Source organism: Pipistrellus kuhlii, unplaced genomic scaffold (genome assembly GCF_014108245.1).
Source record: "Pipistrellus kuhlii isolate mPipKuh1 unplaced genomic scaffold, mPipKuh1.p scaffold_m20_p_21, whole genome shotgun sequence".
In the NCBI taxonomy this organism is placed as follows: Eukaryota; Metazoa; Chordata; class Mammalia; order Chiroptera; family Vespertilionidae; genus Pipistrellus; species Pipistrellus kuhlii.
Genome location: NW_023425520.1, coordinates 11,441,209 through 11,454,639, shown reverse-complemented (window position 1 = coordinate 11,454,639; position 13,431 = coordinate 11,441,209). Strand labels below are relative to the sequence as shown.

At 63.3% G+C, this 13,431-nt stretch overlaps 1 protein-coding gene across 8 annotated transcripts in view; it reads left to right on the top strand.

The window, feature by feature from the left end:
- The window catches only part of FLT4 (fms related receptor tyrosine kinase 4), a 36,352-nt gene that overhangs the window by 6,048 nt on the left and 16,873 nt on the right, over positions 1-13,431 (top strand). For 4 of the 8 annotated variants that reach the window (XM_036450183.2, XM_045585766.1, XM_036450181.2 and 1 more), the window contains exons 2-9: positions 6,757-6,853; positions 7,367-7,611; positions 7,756-7,868; positions 7,980-8,142; positions 8,272-8,411; positions 8,675-8,843; positions 9,126-9,243; positions 12,348-12,502. In XM_036450183.2, coding sequence (XP_036306076.1) covers positions 6,757-6,853; positions 7,367-7,611; positions 7,756-7,868; positions 7,980-8,142; positions 8,272-8,411; positions 8,675-8,843; positions 9,126-9,243; positions 12,348-12,502 — 1,200 coding nt within the window. Of the gene's footprint in view, positions 1-6,756; positions 6,854-7,366; positions 7,612-7,755; positions 7,869-7,976; positions 8,143-8,271; positions 8,412-8,674; positions 8,844-9,125; positions 9,244-12,347; positions 12,503-13,431 lie in introns of all 8 variants that reach the window. The other 4 variants (XM_045585765.1, XM_045585764.1, XM_036450178.2 and 1 more) reach the window with 1 other exon arrangement.

Here is a 13,431-nt window from a genome sequence, read left to right as displayed (position 1 = left end):
TCCACACAGCCAGAGCGGCTCTGTGGTGCACCCAGCCAGGTTTCGGGGGACCTCCCACCCCAGCCATCAGCCCTGCAGGTCAGGGGTAGGAGGACTAGTGGCCCCTTGACCCTCACTCTTCATCTCTGAAGGCACAGAGGCTTCCATCCAGGACACCCCTGCACCTTCCCAGGTCCACACGCAGGTCTCCCCGCCCTAGGGCCAATGCACGGAGACCCCAAGCCCAGCCCCACGTGACCAGCTGTCCCCCGACACTTCTCCCTCGGCTCACCTCCAGCCACCGTAGACATTCCAGGCTGCTGCCTCTGGCCAGTCTGCAGTCACTGGCCTGACCCTGCTGCCTCTGTCCTCCGGGCACAGGACAGCCACACAGTATCACCCACCGGGGACCAGGACAAGGCCCCATTAGCTGCTCCCCTCACTCTGCCAGAGATGGAGAGTACCGCTGAGTCACAGGCCATCCTGGTGCACCCTGGCCAGCCCTCGTGGGCCTGGGACAGAGCCATGGGCTGTTGCCATCCTGGCCCCCAGGAGCAGCCCGATGACACAGTTCAGGGCTCATTGAGGGTGGTCTCTCAGCCTCGCCTCAGGCACCCCCCACGGCCCCGAGCAGCAGTAGCAGCTGTGCAGGCGGGGGCGGGGAAGGACAGACACAGCCGGAGCCCGCTGGCAGTGGGCCGGGCCTGGTGCGCTCTGCAGGTGGGCAGTAGGTACGGCTGATGGGTTGGGAGGTGAAACTGACCAGGAGGGAGAGGCCTTTTGGGATTGACCTCACGCTGGAGGCCAGGCCAAGGTCAAGGACAGCTCCAGAGGACCAGGAATGGCCCGTGAAGGTGGTTAAGAATCGCTCCTCTGGGCTGAGGAACGATTGGAGACCGGGAAGGGGCTGCTGGCTCTCGGTGGTGGTAGGAGGGAAGCGGTGGAGAGTGTGAGGGGGTCCTGGGCAGGGAGAGGCCTGGGCTCCGCTACAGCTGCTGACCGTCACTGCTGGGGGCTTGGAGCGTCCATTTCCTCGCTGCTGACTGGACCAGAGAGCCCACCTTCCCTCCCAGGCTGTGTGAGGATTAGATGAGGCACTGACTGCTGGGCCACGGTCAGCGCTAACTCACAGGACTTCCTGCCCCTCCCGCCCACCCCCACCCAGGACCCCAGTGTGCTGCTCCTGGTCAGCCTCCCGCCAAGGCTGCTGACAGCACCGAGAGGTGTGCACTCTGGCCTCCTGACCTCGGCGCGGTGCCTGCCCATGCTCCGCGCCGGGGCCGGGCCGCTGGCCGGGGAGGAAGGAGCCGGCTCCTGGGCCAGGAAGAGGAAGGCAGGGGGAGTGCGGCAGAGGCCAGGATGACAGTGCTTCCTGCTGCGGGAAGGGAAGGACAGTAGGACAGACAACAGCCAGGCAGGAAGGATGCTCCCTCTTCAGGCTAGCAGGTGGGGGCTGGGCTGCATGGAGCCTCTGGGCCTGGCAGCCCTCGGGCCCGATCTGTCCAGCTGCTGAGCAACCTGGAGTACACGCGGTTCCCAGGGATCCTGGTCATTAAACCTGGAACATCCTTTCCAGAGGAACCACAGGGTCTGACACAGTTCCAGCCCAAAGGAAGACTCAGAAGTTTATTACCCAGCCAGTCAGCCTCCCTCTATCCTCCCAGCCACCCGTTCATCCTGTGCATTTGTCTGTGCATGCATCCTTCCAACCATCCATCTGTCCTTCCATCTAGCCGTCCTTCCATCCATCCACCCACCCCTCCACCCATCCATCCATCCATCTACCCACCCATCCACCAACCCATCCACTCATCCACCCATCCATTTATCCACCCACCCATCCACTCATCCACCCATCCACCCATCCACCTACCCATCCACTCATCCACCCATCTATCCATCCATTCATCCATCCATCCACCCATTAAACAAATATTTATGGGACCTTGACTCTGGGCCAGGTGCTGTGCTAGGCACAGGGTGATGTAGAAAAGAGACCCGTCTTCTTTCTGACCCCAGTGAGACCTAACTGTCCAGGAGAGGAATTGGAAAAACACAACTTAGACAAACTGTGATAAGAAGGATGAAGTAAACAACCAGGAGGTTGAGATGAGGAGGTCATGGCTAAGCGGAAGGCGAGCAGCCGGCTGTGTGGGTCATGTGAGGAGGCAAACAGGAGTGGCGCTGGGCTGGGGTTTCAAGGAGCACAGCGTATTACGGAAGAGCCTCCGCGGTGACAGGGGTGTGAGCAGGAGAGGAAGTGGGCCAGAAGGTATGGAGAGGGGGCGGGGCCCGTCCACGGTCAGGAGTTTGGATTTTCCTGAATGTTTGTGGGAAGTCACTGACAGGAAAGCGCAGACATGCCTTTAAGTTGACAACTATGTGAGGAGTGGAGGACTGGAGCGCCCAAGGGACCGTGCGGGAGTGCAGCCGGCAGGCCCAGGCCCCAGAAGAGCGGGACCCGGTCAGACACGCTCGGTGTGGACGGAAGGGCTAGCCAGGAGATGGACGCTATCAAAGAGGAGCCTTTGGCCCTAGCTGGTGTGGCTCAGTGGATAGAGTGTCAGCCTGTGGGTTCAAGTCCAGCCAAGGGCGCATGCCCGGATTGCAGGCTCGATCCCCAGTGTGAGGTGTGCGGGAGGTAGCCGATCATTGATTCTCTCTCATCATTGATGTTTCTCTCTCCTTCTTGTTTCTCTCTGAAATAAATAAAAATATATTTAAAAACTAACTAATCCATTAATTAAATTTTTTTTTAAAGGAGTCTTTGGCAGGGTGGAGACGTGTGAGTCTGGAGTTCAGTATCAGAAACGTGGAACTCGGGGTCTCTGGGATGACCACACAGTTTAAAGCTGGATCCTTTAAACGAGTTGGGAGAGGGAGAATTTGAGGATGTCTGGACATTTAGGAGACAGGATGGTGGAGAACAGAGAGAGAGGCGACTGCATTTGGTGGTAGGCAGAGGGGAAGAAGGAAGATGAGGGGAGAGAGGTCACAGAAGGCAGCACAGAAGGGACAGCTCTGCTGCCTGCCCACGAGGGCCTACTCGTCCTACAGCCTGGGATCCTGTGGAGCAGGCGGGGGCTGCACACAGTGGGAGGATGAGCACTGAGAAGAGAGAACAGTGAGAGAGCCGGGTGGGGGTGGACAGTGGCTGGAAGGGAGTGTAGGACCAAGGAACTGGGATTTTATTTTTTTTATAAGACAGGAGATGATCGCACAGAGAAATACTGGTGATCAGAAGAGAAAGAATAACCTGCAGGAGTCAGGTACAGGGGGCTGGGGTCCTTGACCTGACGGAGGGCTTGACCTTGGGAGTTGGAGTGTCAGGCTGGGTTTGTGGGATTTGAATTGGAAAGATGGGGTGTCTCCATCTAATGGCTTCACTTCGGTAAGGCTGAGAGGGCAGGAGGGGGAAGAAGACCTGACCTGCAGCCCAGGCCCGGTTAAGGTCAGCCCCTGGAAAAGAAAGCGGAGGCCGAAGTGCTGAGCCACTGAGGGCCACGTGATGTCCCAGGGTTGGAATGGAGGGTGAGAGGCAGTGATGGCCCATGAGCCATGCTGTTCAGGATAAGGGTGAGGCCAGAGGGTGTGACAATGGGGAGGGGTCCCTGGCCTTGGAGTGCTGATGCAGCTGAAGGACACCTAGCAGGAGGCAGAGGAGGCAGAAGAAACACTCAGGAAGACAGGCGCTTGGTGATGGTGCAGTTTCTGGGGAGGATTAGGAACAGGCTGTACCCGGGAAGTGAGGGGCCTTGGGGGCCGGGGGAAGGACGTAGAGATGATGACTGAAAAGGCCAGGGTGCTGGTGAGTCATCCATGTGGATGTTGAAGTCATGGAGAATGGCCTGAGTTAGGTGGAGGGGGCTGGGGAGCCGGGAGCAGAGAATGAGGGGAAGTGACCAGGACAACAGCCGATGACAGCTTTAGTGGGGAGTGGGTGTTGCCCTGGGGGAAGGGGAGGTGGCCACAGGAGTTCTGCAGTGTCAGTGTGTGCTCGGAGAGCGGCCACCACAACAGGCCAGTGCTGTCCTCAGAAAGCCAGGTTTCAGTTAAGCAGGAAGGATGGAGAGCAGTGATATGTACGGCCAAGTCTGCTGATCACGCAGGTTCCCATGGAAGTGAGTGAACACAGAGGGACAGCTCTGCAACTCAGGGCCTATGGCCACAAAGAAGAGACTCAGCTGGATGGGTAAAAAGGTTGACAAGCACAATGGATGCTTCTCCTTTGATACAGCATTAATACAGGAGGCAGATGCTTCCTTTGGTGGTATGGTGGCCTCTAGGGAGGAAGCTCCTACAAGCTCTAGTCCCCCATCCATCCATTCACCCCCATTCACTTGTCTATCCACTCACCTACACATCTATCCATCCATTCTACACATCTACCCACACTTCCAACCACCTCCCACCCATCCATCCACCCATCCACTCACCACCCATCCATCCACCTATCCACTCACCATCCATCCATCCACCCATCCACCAACCCATCCATCCATCCACCCATCCATCATTCACCCATCTACTAACCATCTATCCATTCACTCATGCACTCATCATCCATCCATCCATCCATTCACTGATCCACACACCCATCCATTCATCCATCCATCCATCCATCCATCCACTCATCATCCACCCATCCATCCATACATCTACCTATGCACTCACCATCCATCCATCCAACCATCCACTCACTCACCATCTATCCATCCATCCATTCACCCATCAATACATTCATCCACTCATCCATCCGTCCATTCAGCACCCATCCTCTCACCATCCATCCACTCACCATCCATCCATCCATCCATCCACCCACCCACTCACCATCCACCCATCCACTCATCATCCACCCATCCTCCTATCCATCGAGCAGGAGGCTGACACTGTCTGAGTAACAGTCTGCTCCATAGGAAGGGAAGCATGAGCCAGATGCGAACAAGTCAGCTTCTCAGGAAGGAGGAGCACAAATGTCCTGGGCGAACGACTTCAGGCGATGAGAAGCCTGGCACTTCGGGATGATGGTGGGAGGTCCATGCCTCTCAGAGATGTGTGAGGCTGCAGAGAGGGCAGAAGGGAGTGGCCTGACTTGCCCTGCTTTATCTTGGAAGCAAAGGGAAGCCTTTGACATGTGTGACCCTGCTACAGCCTCATAGCTAGGGGTACCATGTGTGCCCTGGATGTGCACCCCAAAGAGGGGATCCACCCTCAGCCTTTCTGGGGCACCCGGGCTCACTGGGGGATTCCTGTTCCCAGGGCAGGGTGCTGGCTGCTGAGGCTCTCCTCTGGTGACCGCATGCCAGCCACTCATTCCCCTCTGGTCCCAGCCTAAGCCATCAGGCCCCTTCTCGCCGCTCAGAGGCCAGCCGTCTGCCTGCCGGGGCTTTGTTCACTTCCCGCTGCCTGAGAAACCCTACTTGTCCTTTGAGGCCTGGTCAGAGCTGCCTTCCCGATTTCTTCCTGGCCCTCACAAAGGCGGAGGGCCTCCTCACTGTGGGTACCCCCTCTCCAGCAGCCCTGGTGTGCATGCGAGGCCAGGCACCACCAGGTGGAGAAGCCCCTAGGGCCTCCGCGCAGGAGGGACTTGGCAGCGGTCAGGGAGCCTCTGGGAGGGCACGCTCCTGCTGACGGCCTCAGTTCCCGTCTGTGCAGTGGGGCTAGATGCTGCGGGAGGGTTTTCCAGCCCTGGCCGTCTTGTCCATCGGTGCTACACCAAGATCTTGGTATATGAAGGGCACCGCCCAGGGCCTCTTCCCAGGGAGGTGGTGGAGTGCGGGTTTGGGGGTGTAGAACCAGCTGGCGAGGGGGAGGTCTGGGCGTCGGGGAGCTGGGTTGGGAGGGCAGAGGAGCTGGATCTATTGAGGTGGAAGGGGCAGGGGCAGGGTGGTGGGCCCTGCCCCCCAGGAGGACAGGGACTTGGGGGGAGGGACAGGACACAGCCCTGGGCCTCCAGCCATGCAGTCCTCTTCCTGTTGTCTCAGATGGTCCTGGCAGGATACATCTGCCAGAGTGCCAGACCCAGACCTCCCGGGCCTGCTAGTATCACACTCGTGCACACACACTAACATGTCAAAGTCCATGTGTATACATACACTGACATGTCAAAGACACGTTACACACACCAACCCCATAAAAACACAGATCCATGCCCACAGCTGGACACGTATACACACACACACACACACACACACACACGCCATCACGCTGGTAGGATGGTGGGTGAGGAGCTGAGGGTCCAGGCCAGGGTCCTGGAGGGCTGGGCGAGTTATTGTGTGCTTGGGGACAAGCCCTGTGGGAAGCATGCGGGGCTGAAGCAGGTGGAGCCGAGGAGCTAGGGCAGCCAGTGGGGCCTGGAGGCTGAACAAGTTGGGCCTGAGGACACGTGAGGTGGACTCCACGGGACCTGGCGGAGCATGAGGTCCTGGAAAGCTGAGGCCTCAGTTCTGAGCACGCTTGGGGACGGTCTGCATTGCACAGGCCTCACAGGCAGAAGGGAGGGGCCTTTGGGCAGGTGTGTGGGGTGCACACGGCCAAGGTGACCTGCTGCAAGCCTCCCCAATGCAGGATAAGGTTTGCAATATCCCCCGTCTACCTCTGCTGGCAGCTGAGTCCCGGAAGGCTGGATCCCTTGGGTGGGGCCTGGGCAGTAGCCAAGGGCAGGGAGCACTAATCCTGGTGCTCGGGGCCCCTGCCCTAGGGGGTCTGCTCCTGACTGACATTGTCACATTAACTCATGACCCAGCGCCACACTGACCCTGTCTCCTACCCCAGGCCTGGTGAGTGGCTACTCCATGAGCCCCCCGACCCTGAACATCACGGAGGAGACACACGTCATTGACTCCAACGACAGCCTGTCCATCTCCTGCAGGTACTCCGCCCCCAGCCAGAGGGCCCCTCTGTCTGTCAGGCAGAGGAGACTAAGAACTGAGGCCGGAGGTGGTGGTGAGAGCCCAGGGGGCAGCTCCTCCCGGGCAGAGAGGCCTTGAGGCCTAGTGGGCCTCCCTGGGGCCTGGGCGCTTGCAGACACAGGCACCTGCACCCACCTCCCCCACAGCCACCCTGTCATTTCACATGGACCACAGACCAGTCACCCTACACCCACCCGGGTCACCCTGCACCCCTGTCAGCAGCCACTGGTCAGCCCGGGCCAGTTAGCCAATTTCAAAGGCCCCAGACATGTTACCCTGCAGCCCAGCTCAGACCGAGGCCGGCCCCCTGAGGCCAGCCTGCCGCACAGAGGCCCGGAGCCAGGCAGGGCCGGGACTCGGTGCCCCCAGGGGCTGGGTCCACGGTGTGTGCCCCAGCACCCGGCGGCCTGGCCTCCGGTGGGACAAGCTGTGGGCAAGCCCTGGCTCTTCTTGACCTCTGCGTCCTCTGCCAGGGGGCAGCACCCCCTCCAGTGGGCCTGGCCAGGGGCTCAGGAAGCGCCAGCCACGGGGGAAAAGGACAGTGAAGATCTGGGGTTCGTTCGCGACTGCGAAGGCACGGATGCCCGGCCCTACTGCAAGGCGCTGCTGCTGCCCGAGGCCCACGCCAACGACACGGGCAGCTATGCCTGCTACTACAAGTACATCAAGGCCCGCATCGAGGGCACCACGGCCGCCAGCACCTACGTGTTCGTCAGAGGTGAGGGCCCGCCCCGCGCGCTCCCGCAGCCAACGAGGCGACGGGCAGGGACCTGGAGGGGCAGATGGCCCCCACCCCCGCCCCTGGCCTCCAGACCTCCCCAAGCTCCGCCTGCCCTTCCCACAAAAGGCGCTCTCTCTGCAGACTCGGAGCAGCCCTTCATCAACAAGCCAGGCACGCTCCTGGTCGACAGGAAGGACTCCGTGTGGGTGCCCTGCCTGGTGTCCATCCCTGGCCTCAACGTCACCCTGCGCTCGGTACGGCCCCCTCCCCCGCCCCCACGGCCTAGCCTCTCCCTGGGGAAGGCAGCCATTGGCCTGGCCAGGAGGAAGGGGCAGCCGGGAGCTGACGGCACCATGTCCCAGCAGCCAAGCTCGGTGCTGCGGCCCGACGGGCAGGACGTGGTGTGGGATGACCGCCGGGGCATGCGTGTGCCCACGCCCCTGCTGCGCGACACCCTGTACCTGCAGTGCGAGACCGCCCGGGGCGGCCAGGCCTTCCTGTCCAACCCCTTCATCGTGCACATCACAGGTGGGGCTGCCCTGGGCCCGCCCGGGAGGAAGCCTGCGCGGGGAGATGGGGACCCCAGATTCTCAGTGATGGGGCACTCTGTGTGCCCTGCTGGGGAGGGGCCCGGGGTCACTGCTCATGTGTCGCCAGGCAACGAGCTCTATGACATCCAGCTGTTCCCCAAGAAGTCGATGGAGCTGCTCGTTGGGGAAAAGCTGGTCCTGAACTGCACCGTGTGGGCTGAGTTCAACTCGGGCGTCACCTTTGACTGGGACTACCCAGGGAAGCAGGTAGGGCCGGCAGCTCTGCCAGGGCTGTGCCGAGCCACCTCCCGGCGTCCCATCCCTGCCGGCCTGGCTCTCACTGCCTTTGTGTAGCGGGTGCAGCTCAGCGCTGCCCCAGGAGCCTTGGTCTGATGGGAAGTTTCCCTCCCCGGGGACAGCTCCGGGGTGTCCCAGCTCCGCGGCCACTGCCAGTGGGCTGCGTGTGTGCCTTGGGCGGGCAGCCCTGGGGGCCTGCTGCTCTGACCCTGCGCTTCCCCTGGCACGGGCAGGCCGAACGGGGGAAGTGGGTGCCGGAGCGGCGCTCCCAGCAGACGCACACGGAGCTCTCCAGCATCCTGACCATCCACAACGTCAGCCAGCACGACCTGGGCCCGTACACGTGCGAGGCCAACAACGGCGTCCAGCGGCTCCGGGAGAGCACCGAGGTCATTGTGCACGGTGCGTCCGGGCTTGGGCGGGACCGGCGGGGCCTGGGTGGTCACTGGGCCTGTGGAGCGAGGGTCCTTGTGCAGCCTGGGCCAGGGTCAGAGGTCATAGTGCACCAAGCAGTATGAAGTCCAGCCCGGGGCAAGGGAGGGCTGTGGGTGGATGGCCTGTCTGGGCAGCGTGAGCCCCAGTCTGCAAGGGTCTGTCCTCGGGGTGCAGGCTGTGGCTGAGTCCCGGGGCGGTGGTGGTCAGTGGTGCCAGCCCGGGATTCACACAGATGCTCCCATCTGGCAGAGAAACCCTTCATCAGCGTTGAGTGGCTCAAGGGCCCGGTCCTGGAAGCCACAGCAGGAGACAAGCTGGTGAAGCTGCCCGTGAAGCTGGCTGCGTACCCCCCACCGGAGTTTCAATGGTACGGCCCTGGCTCCTGCCCCCCCGGTACCTGCAGGCCCCGCTGACCTGGGGGGGAGGCAGCGTCCTCCCAGGCAGGGCCTGTGCCCTGAGCCTGTGAGGGCCCCTCTGAAGGCACCGAGGAGCGTGCGTATAATGCGATAATCCAGCCTGGGTGCCGCAAACTGTGAAAACTAGTAAATGCCGGCCTCCAGGTGTGTGTGGGTGTGGTGGGCGCAGCTAGGGGCTCCAACCGCCTCCTGCACAGGCTCAGCATCTGAGGTCCCGCCGCCCCGAGCGCATCACAGGGCCCGCCCTGCCTGCGGCGATGGCTGCAGGTTTCCCAGGCCGCCTCCGCGCAGCTGGCCCCCTCAGGGCCTCCCATCTAGAATTCAGAGATGCCACAGGGGTTCACAGGCGGTTGTGGAGCCAGGCCTCTGCCAGGCCTGAGTCGCGTGGCAGTGAGCGAGGGCTTCGTGGAGGCCCGCAGGCTGCTGGAGCCCCTAAAGTAAGGCACAGGGTCAGGGAGGGGGTCCCTCGGTGGTGGCTCTGCCCTTGCCAGCACTCCTGAGAGCTCCCCAACAACTCGGGAAGGCCCAGCACCCCAAGCACCTTCAGGTTGTCTGAGCAGCCCCCAGCCAGCCCTGGGGCGTCACACTCTAACCTGTCCTCCGCCACCACGATGAGGAGAGGCCAGGAGAGGGGAAGGGCGTTCCCGCTCTGTCCTTCCCCAGCTGCCAGAGGAGCCGTGCCCTCCCCCTGGCACCTCGCTCCAGGCAGAGCCTCTCCCGAAGCGCAGCCCAGAGCAGACGGGCTCTGGCGCTCGGCAGGAGCCCACTGGCTGGGAGAGGCTTCTTGTGGAGGCCCAGCACCCCTGGGCCTGGGCCTGGGGTGACCTGCCTCTGAGACCACAGACTTTGGGGGCCACTGGGGACACCTGGTGTAAGACCAGGGCTGACGGCAGGGTCCTGGCAAGCAGTGATGCACTGGGAGGCTCGCTCCCAGGGCGGCCTTCTGAGCCCCTGGCGCCTGGCCCTGCCTCGGAGGACCAAGGCCCTCAGGACTGGCCCGGCGCCGGGTGGCCGGCTGGGCTGCTCCTGGGATCGGCCCAAGGCTGACCCTCAGCCCGCTGGCTGCGTAGCACCATTCCCACCGCAGCTGGCCTCTCACTCGGCCAACATCTTCCTCCAATGAGTGCTCGGCGGCCCTTGTTGGCGGAGACCTTTTCCCAGGACCCTAGTGGTCACCATGGCCCCCACAGCCCACAGGGCCCACTCTGCAGGGTGTGTGCTGGCTGAGTAAGTGAACGGGTGGAAACCAATGGGCGTCCAGCCGTCCAGGCCGGCCCTCAGCTCCGAAGCTCGCTCCGTGTGCGCCCGGGAGGCTGACACCCGGCGCCAGCTCACGGCCTCGTGACGTTGGCCAGAAGGTGCACTTCACTTCTTCTTTTTAAATATATATTTTCAGAGAGGAAGAGGGAGAGATAGAAACATCAGTGTTGAGAGGGAGAATCATTGATCGGCTGCCTCCTGCTCACCCCCTACTGGGGATCAAGCCTGCAACTCAGGCATGTATGTGCCCTTGACCGGAATCGAATCTGGGGCCTTCAGTCCACAGGCCGACACTCTACCCACTGAGCCACACCAGCCAGGGCCAGAAGGTGCATTGCCTTTCAGATGGGGTTTTCAGATGAGGACAGGAGGCAAGCGGCAGTGAAGGCTTTCGCTAGGATCGCGGAGGTGGCAGGTGGCAGACTCAGGACTGCGCCAGAGCTGCCCTGCCTGTGACCCAGCGAGTCACGTCCTCCGGGGTGGGCTGTGGTGTCACGCTGAGAAGGGCCCTTGCAGCCCCTCACTGCTGGTCTCTGCCGGAGGCGGTGCCCTCCTGGGCCTCTGGCCTGTCCGCCCGCCCGGGAAGGCGCCCGGCTGGTGGGGACCTTGTGTTCCCAGGCAGAGCCCAGAGCTGGGGTGCGGAGGCACTGCCTGCAGCCCTGCCAGCTCAGGACCGGGGGCCCCTGTGGGCTCACACACGCAGCAGACAGGCCCTGGGCCCCGCTTCGGCAGCAGGGACACGGCGGTGAGGGCGCAGGCCGGCTCGGTGGGAGGGCATGGCCGGCGGTGAGAGCGCAGGCCGGCTCGGTGGGAGGGCATGGCCGGCGGTGAGGGCGCAGGCCGGCTCGGTGGGAGGGCATGGCCGGCGGGGAGGGCGCAGGCCGGCTCGGGGGGAGGGCATGGCCGGCGGTGAGGGCGCAGGCCGGCTCGGTGGGAGGGCATGGCCGGCGGTGAGGGCGCAGGCCGGCTCGGTGGGAGGGCATGGCCGGCGGTGAGGGCGCAGGCCGGCTCGGTGGGAGGGCATGGCCGGCCGTGAGGGCGCAGGCCGGCTCGGTGGGAGGGCATGGCCGGCCGTGAGGGCGCAGGCCGGCTCGGTGGGAGGGCATGGCCGGCGGTGAGGGCGCAGGCCGGCTCGGTGGGAGGGCATGGCCGGCGGTGAGGGCGCAGGCCGGCTCGGTGGGAGGGCATGGCCGGCGGTGAGGGCGCAGGCCGGCTCGGTGGGAGGGCATGGCCGGCGGTGAGGGCGCAGGCCTGCTCGGTGGGAGGGCATGGCCGCGGAGAGCCGGGAACAGGCAGCAGAACCGGGCGAGGCGCCGGTCACAGGCCTGTCTGATGAGTGGTGCTTGGGTACGTGGAGGAGGGAGGGGGCGGGGAATTCGAGCTCCAGGAGGAGCAGGGCCCCAGCAGGCAAGGGTCCAGGCTGCACCGGGGACTGCGCCTCTCCCCTTCACTGACACCCGTGGGTCGGGGACAGGGCCTGTGGGCCTGGAGGCTGGCTGCCTGCCGGAGGCTGGCCCTGGCCGCAGACGGGCAGTAGCTCACCCGCTGAGGGAAGCCCTGTCGCAGGCCTCAGCTCCTGAGCCTGTGGGGGTGCCCATGCCTGTGCCTGGCCACCTCCACAGCCCTCAGGCCATCTGTTCCCGGGCAGGTCCGCAGCCCTCCCTGCACCCAGCACCTCCTGGCCTCATGGATCCTGCTCCCAACAGTGCATTCCAGTCGCAGGGCTGGGGGTGGAGGGAAGGCAGGCAGGAGGGGGGTGGGGCCCACAGAGCGCTCTGAACCCTTCCCTGGCCAGGTACAAGGACGGAAAGGCCGTGTTGGGGCGCCACAGTCCACACGCCCTGGTGCTCAAGGAGGTGACCGAGGCCAGCGCAGGCGAATACAGCCTCGCCCTGTGGAACTCCATGGCCGGCCTGAAGCGCAACATCAGCCTGGAGCTGGTGGTGAACGGTAGGGGGGGGTGGAGGGGGGCGGGGGGCGGGGGGGATGAGAGGGGTTGGGGGGATGGGAGGGGATGGGATGGAGGGGCTGGAGGAGATGGAGGAGATGGAGGGGATTGAGGAGATGGGAGGGGATGGGGATGGAGGGGATAGGATGGGTGGGGATGGAGAGGATGGAGGGGATAGGATGGAGGGGATGGAGGGGATAGGATGGGTGGGGATGGAGGGGATGGAGGGGATAGGATGGTGGGGATGGAGGGGATAGGATGGTGGGGATGGAGGGGATAGGATGGGAGGGGATGGAGGGGATGGAGAGGATGGAGGGGATAGGATGGAGGGGATGGAGGGGATAGGATGGTGGGGATGGAGGGGATGGAGGGGATAGGATGGTGGGGATGGAGGGGATAGGATGGGTGGGGATAGGATGGGTGGGGATGGAGGGGATGGAGGGGATGGAGGGGATAGGATGGTGGGGATGGAGGGGATGGAGGGGATGGAGGGGATAGGATGGGTGGGGATGGAGGGGATGGAGGGGATGGAGGGGATAGGATGGGAGGGGATGGTGGGGATGGAGGGGATAGGATGGGTGGGGATAGGATGGTGGGGATGGAGAGGATGGTGGGGATGGGAGGGGATGGAGGGGATGGGATGGTGGGGATGGAGGGGATAGGATGGGAGGGGATAGGATGGGAGGGGATGGTGGGGATGGGAGGGGATAGGATGGGAGAGGATGGTGGGGATGGAGGGGATGGCTGGATGGGAGAGGATGGTGGGGATGGAGGGGATGGTGGGAGAGGATGGGGGGATAGGATGGGTGGGGATGGGGGGTAGGATGGTGGGGATGGATGGGGATGGAGGGGATCGGATGCGTGGGGGCTGGAGGGGCTACGGTTGGGGTGGGGCTGGCGGGGCTAGGCGGGGCTGATGGGGGATAGGGTG